Source organism: Amblyomma maculatum, chromosome 1 (assembly GCF_055883805.1).
Source record: "Amblyomma maculatum isolate TAMU_Amacu chromosome 1, ASM5588380v1, whole genome shotgun sequence".
NCBI lineage: Eukaryota > Metazoa > Arthropoda > Arachnida > Ixodida > Ixodidae > Amblyomma > Amblyomma maculatum.
This window is the reverse complement of record NC_139344.1, coordinates 140,942,934-140,956,085: the sequence shown is the minus strand read 5'-3', so window position 1 is coordinate 140,956,085 and position 13,152 is coordinate 140,942,934. Positions and strand designations below refer to the sequence as shown.

At 42.6% G+C, this 13,152-nt stretch overlaps 1 protein-coding gene across 4 annotated transcripts in view; it reads left to right on the top strand.

Annotated features, from left to right (window-relative positions):
• Positions 1-13,152, top strand: part of LOC146204172 (uncharacterized) — a 31,547-nt gene that overhangs the window by 8,130 nt on the left and 10,265 nt on the right. For all 4 annotated transcript variants that reach the window (XM_084589115.1, XM_084589114.1, XM_084589116.1 and 1 more), the window contains 3 exons: positions 1,333-1,507; positions 7,099-7,261; positions 10,522-10,645. In XM_084589115.1, the coding sequence (XP_084445241.1) occupies positions 1,333-1,507; positions 7,099-7,261; positions 10,522-10,645 (462 nt within the window). The remainder of the gene's footprint in view (positions 1-1,332; positions 1,508-7,098; positions 7,262-10,521; positions 10,646-13,152) is intronic.

The following is a 13,152-nucleotide window of genomic DNA, read 5'->3' as shown; positions in this document are numbered from 1 at the left end:
TGAAAGCAAATTCTAGAACAGATATGTAGCAGCAGTTTGGTATATGGGGTTCAGCACACCAGAGGTGCACCTAAGCTACGACGCATACTGTGGTTAATTGATTAATTTTGACCACCAGGTGTTCTTCAGCATGCACTGGCATCAGACAAAACAGGGGCTTTTTTGAGTCAGCCACGAAATGCAGCTGTCAAGGCCACAATGTGATTCTGTGATATTGTGCTCAGCAGTACAAGACCATGGCCACTATGGGGGTGAATTGCAGCTGAAATGTGCAAACACCCTTTTTTTTTTTTTCATGCACAAGACATTAGTGAAAGTGAATGCCGGTCATCAATTTGCACTCAGTAAGCAATATGTAATTATATTCTTGATATGATTATTTTTTACCCCGCTGGGATGGTGCAGTTTTTCGAGCTCGACAACTGTGCCCAAGGATGCGGGATCGAATCCCGGCCACGGCAGCCGCTTTTCAATGGAGACGAAAAGCAAGGTGTCCGTGTACTGTGCAATCTCGGTGCACAAAAGAACCCCAGGTGGTCGAAATTTCCAGAGCCCTCCACTAAGGTGCCTCTCGTAGCCTGAGTCACTTTGGGATGTTAAACCCCATGAACCATTACCATCTGATTATTTTGTTTCTATTTTGGCAGCCAAAAGGTGGTTAGGATGTCAAAGATAGCTTTTCTGTCACATATGGCCCACAAGAACAGCTACTTATAATAGCTGGTTGTTCAGCCATTGTTCTTGCATCTGGGGCAGGCTAGTGTAAGAGTTGGATCAAATTAAAACGATGGAGCAACAGTTCTATTTATTTCTTTACACCTCACATAATCTCGTACCTACTTGTGACACTACGACCACCACATAGCTGCTGAAACAAACTGAAAATGTCTGGACGAAAAAAATTGCATAGTGTTCACTGGGTGGAGGTCAATTTCACGTGGTGATCAGTATTTGCTAATGCCTTGCACGCCATTCCAAAAAAGAAAGAACAGTGAAAAATTTTGCCTCTTTGTCATTTAACCACTGCAATGCACTGACTATGGCAGCTGCATTTCATTGGATAAATCCAGAAGAGGCAATGTATTACAGGATGTCGGTATATTTTAAAGAAATGCTAGTGGCCTTGCATATCTTTCCAAGAAAATAAGTTGCTACAAAAAAATAGTGTCTCCACACACTCGGAGCTGACAGAATTTGCATGCTAGTGTTTCACATAAAAGCTGGCATACACTTTTTAACCTATATTACGAGACCCGATTGCAGGGCAAGTAGCTTCACACATGTAGGGAATATGTCATGCTGTAGCTGAGTACATTGTGAACTTATTTACAGGCATCTGCTATCGTGCGTCTTCAATGTGGTGCTCTCAGTTCGGTCTCTTGGGACCCAAGGCACCACAAAGCTTGCCCTTCTGGAACAACCAGACATTGGCGTTTCCTTCACCAAACTCCATGCCTGGCGGCTGACACAATTCTCAAAGTGCGTTTTCATGGATGCTGGCATGTTGGTAAGTCAACTTTTGATTCATTGTCGGGTGTTTTATCTGTGCGAAATTTGGCTCATCAGGCATCTCTTGAAGAAGCTTTTGAAATATTGGCACAATCCCAATATGCCAAAAGTCTCCAAAATTATTCTATAATGTCACGACTCCTTTTGGATAAGTTCATAATAGTGATTCTTACTGCATAATGTTTTGTGTGTGTGTGTGTGTGTGTGTGTGTGTGTGTGTGTGTGTGTGTGTGTGTGTGTGTGTGTGTGTGTGTGTGTGTGTGTGTGTGTGTGTGTGTGTGTGTGTGTGTGTGTGTGTGTGTGCACGCACACACACATACACACACACACACACACACACGCATGGATGGAAGGAAAGTGGCTTGACAGTTCGGTTTCGCATCATATCGAGGCTCACTATTGCTTTTGAGAAATATCCTTTGCTTCTGGTTATGTCTCCTTTTGCCTCCGAACCAGAGTGTAAGATGCATTGATAGGGACACAGTGACATTGGCAAATACCTAAAGCCCCGAATTCTTCACTGCACCACGAGGCTACTTTTTGCTAACTGATTCAGTGGCATGCATTGTTTGAACCTGTTATATAGGTAAGAACTGGTGCCTTGGTGACAAAACAGTCGCTTTCGCCTGGTGTTCTCTTGTTCTTTCATTTGTTCTCTCAGTGATTGGCTTGTTTACTTGTCGCTGCCCCTTGTGTTGATCAAAGTGCGCCTGATGTAGTGCTCACGTTCCAAACAATAAAGTGCTTGCCATGTGTGAGCACTCACTGGCTAGCTAAACTCTAAAAAACGAGCGCAGTGTGATAGCATCAAATTTCCATGGCAGCAGGACAATCCATGCATGTTTTTGTTTCTGCCAGTGATGTTTCACTGTTTGGCTGATAGAAGACACTGTGATCTTCTTGTGATCTTGAGGGTATGTGAATGGTAATTCTTCTGGCTGCTGGCATCCAATGCATTTCAAGCGTTGTTTCCATAATATATATGTCTTACACTATGTTTTGAATGGAGTCATCTTGCAAAATATGAACTTGCGTTACCATGTCAGGAGAAGCAGCAGTTATAATGGTGTACTTTTATTTTTTTTTATACTTCTGCCATAAAAAATGCATCTACTATACAGTTGTGCCCCGTTAATATGACCCCCGTTTATATGGACGACCCGAATTATGGACAGTTTTTTTGGGGACAAAACCTTTTCAATGTATTTATGCCTCGTTAATATGGAAACTCGCTGTCCGGACAATGGACAGGGGAAGAATGCACGTGCCCCACTTGGGCCCATGTATTTTTGTCTTGTTAATATGGACAGTGCTTGAAAAAAAGCAGAGTAGTCCGAACGCAAGTTAAAGAAGGGCGTGCCGCCCGCGAACCTACGCGACAGCCGATACAGCGGGATGCCTGAACGAGTCCTGTGGGGTTGGAAAGAACCAAAGCCGGCGTGTCGCCGTTTTAAGGAAGGGGGGAGGTGGGGGGGGGGGGGGGAGCGCAAGAGCGGAGAGGAGCGTACACAGCAAACCGAGGGCCAGCGTAAGAAAGACCCCGAAAAGGGGAACCAGGAGGCTTCTGGGTGCAGCGGAAGTGCCGCCGCAGTCGGGAAAACAGCAACATGTGGTTGCAATAAATTCTGCTGAACGTGAACAGAGAGGCCGATAAAAGTGTAAAAAAGAAATGACAGGAAGAAAGACGAGTGCCTGCAGGGGCGGTGGGAACTGAAGTTTTCTTTCCCAAAGCGCAATGTGTGTTCCATGAAGCCGTTAACGCTTTTCGGTGAGAGTTCGAAGACACGCTCACAAAGTACAGCGACAAAAGAGGCGACATACGAACACGCAACACGGACCGGGCGTCCCGTCCTGGACACGCTTCCCTCTCATGCTCCTGGTTTTCGTCCTTGTTGCGCTGTCGAACGGCCAAACTTTGCACACTAGGCGGTCCGTATGTCGGCTCCGCTTTGAGTCAACGATGCGGCCTTGACAAGGTCTGAGCTCTTCGTAATCGGCTAGCCGTCGCTCTAAACTGTACTTCAGCTTGCAGTGTTCGTTTTATGGGAACACATAAAAACGGCGTCAAGAAGATGGGATGTTCGATAGCCCTCTGCATAGCAGCTTGTCAGCTTGACTCCTTCGCTTTCTTACAGAAACAGTACAAGGCAAAAAAAGAAAGAATCAGAAGCACGGAAAGGCAGAAAGGTTAACTAGGCAAAAAAGTGCACAGCATCAGGAGCCTGTAGCCCTGAACTTGAGTCTGGCTTTTGGCATGGCGGGAGTTAAACGCAAAAGAACAGAGATGAACGTAGGCGCGAAGAAATCTGTGAATACAAGCGGCAAAAGCCATCTCAGTGAATCCAAGCTGCGAGGGACTAGTATCGACAGCTCAGCTGTTTCCTCGCCTCAGGAGAATCTCAAGCAGCTACTTAGCGGCTACTTAGCTCAGTGAAGAGCACATTTTGGAAGTGGCGGTGAGTAGAGAATCAGACGCTGATTCATCGCCCAGTGGGGAGTTCGTGCTCGAAAGTTCGACCAACACAAAGCCCAACATCACGGGTGTCATGGTAAGCGAGTCGCTTCAGGCTGCACTACAATTTTTCGAAGACAACAATGACAAGGATAATGCACTCAAATGTGCCGGTGTTCTGTGAAATTTTGAGTCCAGTGCACACCGTTATGTACAAAAGCAGTCGTTAATTACAATTCTCTTTTCTCAATAAAATCCTTTTTGTTTTTATTCATGACTCGTTATTATGGATGACTCGCTTTATGGACAGTTTTGGTCGGGAACCAAAGTGTCCATATTAACGAGGCACGACTGTAATAGGAAACTTTCGTAAGCTTGTGCTGAGGTCGAACAGGCTAATGACAAACTTTGTGACAGGACCAGCACCGATGAAAGCCCATTTTCTTAAATTGTGCCATTTTGATAAGACATTTTACATTTTCTATCTTATTGTACTATGCAGCATTTAAAAGCCTATATTTTACCGTGAGAACGTAGGAATTTGTAATAATATTTCAGCACTGATTGGTGAAAGGCTGCCCTTGCTTGCAGAGAAATTGCACTGTATGCCTCGGAATAACATGTGCAAAACACCAAATTCAGCGTAAGTGGGGCATAGTTAAGCCGATTTCACTTAGAAGTGTGCTGCTCACCTTCATATATGCTGCCTTTGAGAATCATTAAAGGGTCTGACAGCTTGACCTTAGTAAGAGCTCATATTTTTTTTGTGCATATGCAATGGAAAGCTTAGTATGAATGGCGCCCAATTCTGAATGGTTCATTTAAAGAGTTTTTTTATCGTTGAATGCACTCTGTTTTTCACTGTGATACTGGAAGTTATCAGTGTGCATGCTAGTAGATGGAAGTTGGCAAAAGTGAGGAACTGATGATAACGTGGCCCCAATTATCAGAGAACAGTGGGACCATTTTGGTACTATATCATAGCATCCACTTGCATTTCCAAATGCAAGGCCATTAATTGTACACTGATATACTACAGTTGGCCGATGACACCGCTGCGACATATATACAGTGACACCTGGAAGCACACCATCGGCAATGAGTCGGGAGCATTGACTTTTAACTTTTTATAAGGTGAAAGCCATTCTAGGCTCATGGTGAATATCTCACGTCCGCGAGATGTGTTAGCGAGACGTCTAATAGTATCAACATAATTTCCCCGGTAGGGACGTCGCAGTAGGTTCTGACGATGAAGCCAAAGAAAAAGTAATGCAATTATAATGATTACACAATTACGCAAGATAAAGGAAAGAAGGCAAGGCTTTTGCCATTAAGCTCTTGAGCGATGCTAAGTGCAATCCTGTAATTTTTACTTCAAATTATACTGGAGTGTCTTAATCACAATCAAATGAGGCTACTTTGCGGACTGGTCAGCTCGCTGGCCGGAAATGGCTGATGGATCAGTCTGTATGTGAAGCACAAGCCCGTGGACTCCTGGACTAGTAGGGGACCACCCTGCAACTTCTGCAAGCACTTCTGAAAGAAATTGCACCTGTAAATTTCTTATAGACGTGGAAGAAGGTGGGGTAAACCTTTAATATGAAGGTTTCCCCATAAAATGCTACTTTAACTTGCTTTATGTGACTTTTAATACCGAATTAAAAATAAATTTTTTCGGGTACTGCAATGGCCAGGTCTGTTAATATGAGAAAAATATTTCTTCTATGCTCTTAAAACTCATTTTGACCAGTTGTTGGTGCTTCTAAAGCTAAATATTTTGACTGGCTATTGTCATTTAACTGTCACGTTTTAATGTCACTGAGTGCCAGTGAGCATAACTTAACAAAGTTTGATGTTGTGAACTTGGAAATGCTTCACTTTGCTTACGGCTTTTACTACCTTGAAGATACTTTTATGGTTAGCTTACTGTTGAAGCCTCCTTGCAAAGCCTGAAAGCTAGCAAGATGTTTAGCGGTTAGCATACAGGGATTACAGTATTTTGCCAGATCCACTTTCTAATACCAGGTCCAGTCCAAGGTGACAATATATGACACTACTTGAAAGATGGGCATGGAAACAGCACTAGAAACAAAAAAAAATATTGTCTATTTTTTATGGTCCTCTCGAAGCATTTCAATATATGTGAGTTGCCAATTTAATTACTTAGGCCATCCCAGTCTCAAGTTTTACTTTTCAGAATAAATTATTTCGTGCACTGGTATGGGCACAGCAGAAGCATCAAAATAGTATTTATAGTACTAATAGTAATGTATACTAGTGTAGTTTCACTAATATAGTCAAACCAGGACATGTCAAACTCTGAAGTGGATTGCTAAACAGTATAATATGTTGATGTTTCGGTATATAAAAAAATGGTAATAGACAAGCTTATCTGTAACCTAGAAGCAAGAATTCAGCGCACCCGTGCTTGTGATGCTTTTCTTGCAATGACTGGCTGCACGTCAATATGCCGGCAGTGCGTCATTTTCTAGGTGCATCAAGTCCTAGCAGATGGTGCTTCGGAACTAACCATTGCATATCATAAGAGGTGTGACCTTATTATTAGTACATCACAAATAGAAAGATCTCATTAAAATTGTGGTACAGTTGATTTCCACAACATCTTTAGCAGCGAAGCATGCTGGTCAAGGGCTGTTGCTAGGCTTTAATTAGGTTGACTGCACCGCACCACAGCAATGTTGTATGTATGAGAAATGAGTGCAAGAGATAAAGGGCCACTCTTGAGCACACCACATGCTCACCTCATCACGATGCTTCACAGAGGGCTGCTTAGCTGACCGCTGTCTGCACATGAAAAATTGTCAAAGTGCACCATTACAGAAGCGCCACGTGGTGGAGCACAACGTGTCATTCGGTACACTAAATTTTGGGTGAAAATGGATTTCAGTGTACATCGAAAGTGGTTGACTGTGCTGCTCAAAGGTGTACCCTATGTCTTGGGAATTTTTGATGAACCCTGTGCATGAAAAAACCTCTAATGCACCTTTTGGTAAAAACTTAAAGCATTTTATGGTGCAGGTGATAAAGTTAAAATATTTCATGTTCTTACTGCAGAGCACTTGTAGGTTAGTGATTTTCAATGAACTTTTCTTTTTTTTTTTTTCTTTTTCTTCTAGGTTGTTCAAAATTGTGATGAGCTGTTTGAACGTGATGAGCTGTCAGCAGTGCCTGACATTGGCTGGCCAGATTGCTTTAACAGTGGGCTCTTTGTTTATGTGCCATCTATGGAAACGTTCTGGGATCTCATCAGCTTTGCAGAACGGCAGGGCAGTTTTGATGGTAAGAATTTTTTAATAATAATCTTACAGCGAAAGCTGTTACATGAAGCCTGTTCTGGCCCTTGGTGAAGTTATGGCAGGCAGCATTTGGCTAATGCTCAGAGGTGCACCCACTGTAAAATGTGCCAGGCAAAAGTTGCTCCAATATAAGCCGCATGCACAGGGAGAGAGAGGAGCCGAGGATCAGTGTGGCTAACACACATACGTGACATATACACCACGACAAAACGGCAAGCGGTCAGATACCATCTGGTCCTAGTGAAACCTTGCCGTTATAAAACTCGAAGTTGGCCACGTCTTGTGCGGATGTCCCTCCAAACGTCGGCATTGTCAAGACCTTTGTGGATCAGTTCATCTCAGTCTATAACCACCGTTGTGACCCAGTAGGTAGAGCATTTTGAAACTGAGCACAAGCTCGCAAGCTTGGTTCCCAGCTTAGGCTGCCACACTGAGGTGGTGGTGGTGCTGTGCAATAATAATGCTGTGTACTTGGAGAAACTCCACACGTTAAATAAATATATATATATGTAGTTGCCTCCACTATAACGTGCATCAGCTGCTCCCTTTTCCTTGACTTTAGCACATAAGGTTTGTATTCGTTACTATTACATCTCATCAGTCTTTCATTCACGGTACTTCCCAGAATTGTGAGCACAACTATAATCGTGTTCCATTCATTTTCACCAATGTGTATTTGTGAACCACATCAAGCAGAATTCTGAACGGCTCTCACACAAAAACGACTAAAATTCAATTTGAAGAAAAATTCTTACTATGAGCAGAGAACATCTTTCTCATCGGTGACTGCTGCTGAATGCCAGGCAGTGCAGAAAACTGGGTTGCGAATTCTCTATGATCAGGTGCACGTGCAATACATAACCATTTTTTTTTTTACTATTATCACTCTGTCTATATATGCATTGTTGAATTCTTTATGGTGTATAAAAATTAGGCCATCCTGACTTTCGAATACAAGCCTGACATTGTGAGAATTTTGTTAGCTGTTGTGGAAAAGCTTTGTTCAAATTGTGCCATTCTCACTAGTATTCTTAAGATTATAGCATGCCTGGTGAAATTCATGCTGTAACCTTAAAAGCTTCTTTGTGATGCCTGCTTTGTGGTTTCTGAGAGAACATACTGAAACCACTTGAGCCTTATTTTTTTGGAACATGAAAGCACTCAGATTTGTGGACTGATACAACCTCATGTGACATGTGCAGATTGGTGTCCTGGGGGTCAAAGGGACTGTAAATTTCAAATTTCAATATAATCAGACCTAGAATTGAATATGCATGTGCAATCTGGGACCCGAGCCAGGATTACATCACACAAAACATTGAATCCCTGCAAAGCCATGCTGTTCGCTTCATTTTTTAGGACTATTCCTTGTACACCAGTGTTACATACATAAAAATTGTGCCGAATTAGATCCACTATCACTACGACGAAAACACGCTCGCTTATCTCTATTTCACAAGCTCTATCACCACGACGTTTTGCATGACGACTTCTTTTAACCACCTGGCCTCATTTTCCCTCGCTGTGATCATCCCTACAAAGTGAATCGCCCGGTGTGCCATTCATCTTTTTACGCACAATCACTCATATCTAGAACCATAAGTGACTGCAATAACCTACCATCAAATATTGCCACCGAGATTCACCCAGACAAATTTCACAAAATGCTACATACTCACATCAGAATGTGATGTCCCTCTATACCACTGATTTATATTTATTTATATGATTTATATGATTTATATGATTTATATGATTTATTTATATTACATAGAGTAAATAATCCTTCTTTTGTGCTCTCTCGAATACCGCTACCTTCTTTCAGATGTCTTTGTATTCTTAATCCGCGCTGTAAGCAGTTTTTTCTTCTGTCATTAATCGTAACTGTTTGAAATTTTACTCTTTTTCATTTGCGATCTAGTGTTGTTCAACTGTACTTTTAAAATGGTGTTTGTAATTTGTGTGTATTGTCTGTTTTGAACTAAGTGTTATCAAAGTGCTTTGTGTGTCCCTCCTGTGTGTGTGCCCCTCCCCACAGGCCTTTAGGGTATTTGAATAAATAAATAAATAAATCAGTCTATATTCATAAGTTAGGATAGATGCACATTTTGTAAGTGTCAAGCACCCTTGGTGACTCGCCGTGCACACCAAGACTGTGACAGTCATAGGACAAGCAATATGACCGTGGCTGCGACAAGCATTTCTGATAGCACATTCTAGTCTGCGATTCGAAATGTCGTCATGAGTTCACAAAGAAGCACAATATTTGTCATCTAATCAAAACTGACATAGCTAACAGCGTGACTGACAAGACATAGAAGGAAGGACACAACACAGCATTTTGTCCTTTCTTCTTCTCTGTCTCATCAGAATGTTGTTGCCATCTTGTCCAGCAACTTGGCTCGTCTCACTAAACAGGCTGTCCAATTTTACAGAGCAGGTGAACTTGCTCTAGACCACCAGTTGCAAATACGCCATTAGAGATAAAAAAAAGAAGGGGTTACGGTCGTAGACTACTCATGAAGCATGGATTGGATTTGGGACATTAGGCATTGTGGTGAGCCAGATTGCTTGGCACAAAATATTCCCCCATTTGGTCAACTGAACCTGAAACTTATATTTGCTAAAAAGAGTGCTTTGTACAATTTAGCCTAGTGGTGGAAATGATTTCAAGCATTAAGAGTTTACTACACTAACGCTACAAAATGTTAAGGAAGGAGTGTGGAGTTTAGAAGGGCCGCTTGCTGCAGTGGCCCATGGGCTGTGGTGCTCTGCTACAGTGCATTGAGGTCACAGCTTCTGTACTCCTCATGGGAGCTGTGTTTCAACGTAAGCAAATTGCAAAAAATGCTCATAAACTTGCATGAATGAGCCCACAATCTCATTTTCTCATGTATAGATCCACTAATCTTTAATACATTCAGGGGCAGAATGTAGTGACTACTTTGCTGTTAGGTGTTTTCTTTATGTCATGGTTGCCTGTGCTTCCAATGCCTTGCTGCTTTGTATCATGGAAAGCTGCTATCACTTTACCATTTTATATATATATATATATATATATATATATATATATATATATATATAATTAGGCCTCTTTCCTGGCTGAATCTCTTATTACAAAGTGGTTACCAGCCCATGCATGTACATGCATGTGTGTGTGTACATGCATGTGTATGTGTGTGTTTAGAGCATCTGAGGTGAGCGCTCCATAAAACTGAAAGCAATTACCTGCTTCCCTTTCAGGAGGTGATCAGGGCTTACTCAATACATACTTTCGCAACTGGTCTTCGGACATTAACCGTAGACTGCCATTTATCTACAACCTGATGGCAAATGTGTGCTATACCTACAAGCCAGCATTTAAGCAGTAAGTTGCCTTGTTATTTCTTCACTACCTATTAGGGAAGCAAACAGTCATCGAAACCAAGGAAAACAAAGGGGAATATTTATTCATTTGTGTTTGTCATTAAAAAGTTAGTAGTGTCATCGCTTTTTCTCTGAAGCATTTTAAAGGGACGTTCAGTTCAGTTCAGTTCAGTCATGTCCGACTCTTCGTGACCCTATGGACCTTATCACGCCACGCTTTCCGGTCTCTCACTATCTTCCTAACATCACATAACTTCATCTGCAGCGCCTCGAGGATGCCATCTAACCATCGCGTTCGCTGTCTACTTCTTCTCCGGTGACCCTCAACCTTTCCCAACATCAAATTTTTCTCCAGCAACTCCTCTATGCTATGCTATGCTATGAAAATCTAATAAACTACATTTGGTGACACTGTCGCCGCATATCCGGCAGCAAAAAATCGAATAAATGCTGAGATATTGCGATAAGAAGTTGGTTTTTTTCTTGTTCCCGCCGGTTGAATTCAAACTGTTTCCTCCGACTACGTAGTCGGGGTAGAGTGACGCACACTATAACGTAGGCGGAGACTCCGTGATTGCTAGCGAGCCGGCGCGGCCCGCGCCGTCGCATCCCTCAGGGGCCAACATGGCAACAGCGTGCTCGCAATCGACCATCTGCTCACAATAAGTGACGGCCACAGCTGAAATAAAACAATGAAGAGAGTAATTTACCGAGCGATGGGCCCATAGAGGTAGAAAAAAAAAACATAGAGCGCTTGTAATGCACAATACTTTACATGTTTCTCAAGCCTTTGCGCTCCTTCTTGCACTGCGTATAAACAAACCGAGCCCTCGGTCATCGCAAAATTAGATTTAGTTACCAACAAAATAGTGTCCTCGCTGCTGCGCTTGCCAGTTTTGAAGCTCCGTCATACTTTTTTCCTTCAAGGTTTGTACTACAGCTCCGTGTTCAGCGAAAATTACGTCCACGGTAGCAGAGCATCACCGAAGAGTTGGCGCCCCTAAATTTGCCAGCGCTGTAAAATTCCACATGTTAAAATGGTTCCAGTGCACAATATAGTGCGCATAGGCATCCAGAACATTGGTTGCAAGTTATGAGAGCAGGCAGCATGCTCCGATGGTCAAGAAGTTGTAATTTTTAGACAGTCAGCAATGGCCTGTACACCTCGAAACATGTTCCATTATAAATGCGGCCATGACATAATATGGAGAAATATTTCTCAGTTTCGTGAGTGCGGCGTAGCTGAGTGGTTAGAGCTGAACGTTACGGAGCAAGCAGTGGTGAGTTTGAATCTGAATCTCGTAGCGGCTTTTTTTTTCTACAAATCAATTTTTTTTTGCATTTTTAACGTATTTGTGGTACTTCGTTATTTTTAGTTTTTACTTTTTACCCGATGCCCTTTTTTTTCCACCGGGCGACCAGCGCACTAGATCGACGCTCTCCTTGGTATGAGCGGCAAGTATGCCCCTTTTGTTTATGATGCCTGCAAATAGCACGTTGAAGGCCTTGTTGCTGAAGTATGTGGGTCAGATGTGCCATGATTTAGTGAACAATTGAATGATAATGCGTTTTTCCTTCGGCACTTAGCATATGTATGCTTTTCGTGCAGCGACAGTGGCGATATGTTGGCGCAGAAGTGTAAACAAAGGAGCGTGTCGGCGACAGCGGATTTCGCTCGCTCGTGCTTCCGAATGCTCAAATGTGAACGAGTCAGGTGCATCTGCTGCTCCAAGCTCGTAATTCAGGCGCTGCAGGTCCAAACTTGAAACTATCCGAGCAGGCACACATAACCGAAACTGAAGTGGGCGCCTGTGGCGCCTCCAAGTATATTTTTGTATTTGCCTTGCAACGTTTACGTTGTCTTTTCACCGTCGTTTACGGATGATAAAAGCGTGTTATCATATTCAAGACAAAACCTACGGACCGCATTCGAACGGGCAACATAATTCGCATTTGCCAGCCTCCGGGATCCCTAGCGCATCACGTGATTTGTAGTTGCGAGTTTCGGCTGTGGCGGCGATACCTGTATTTCTGGTCTTCCTCTTTACTACCTTATAACAGCTCTGTTTTCAGTAAGAGTGGATTTTTGTAATTAGAAATTGACATTCTATCGATGCAAGCCCACTTCAGTTTTCTCTTTAGTGTCCCTTTAAAACTACTAATTTTGTATTTATAAGCAAAACTAAATAAAAGCATTCCCATATGCTCTTCTCAATTCCAGTGAGTGGTCAATAACAGCCCCCCAAAAAATAACTGAATAGTTACGGAGCATTAATTGATTACTATTGCCTTACTGCAGTTAACTAGTGTTGTTTTGTTTTTTTTTGCAGTTTCTTTACACATTGTTAATTTTCAGTAGGAGTTGTTTTTAATGGTTGTCGTTGCCGATTGTTGTGAGGTTTCCTTGGGAATACATCAGCCACTAGACTGAACACTCTCTCAATGTAAGCGCTACAGGCTATGGTGGTGTTACACCATAAGAATTCCTTGCGCACCCATCCGTAGTTG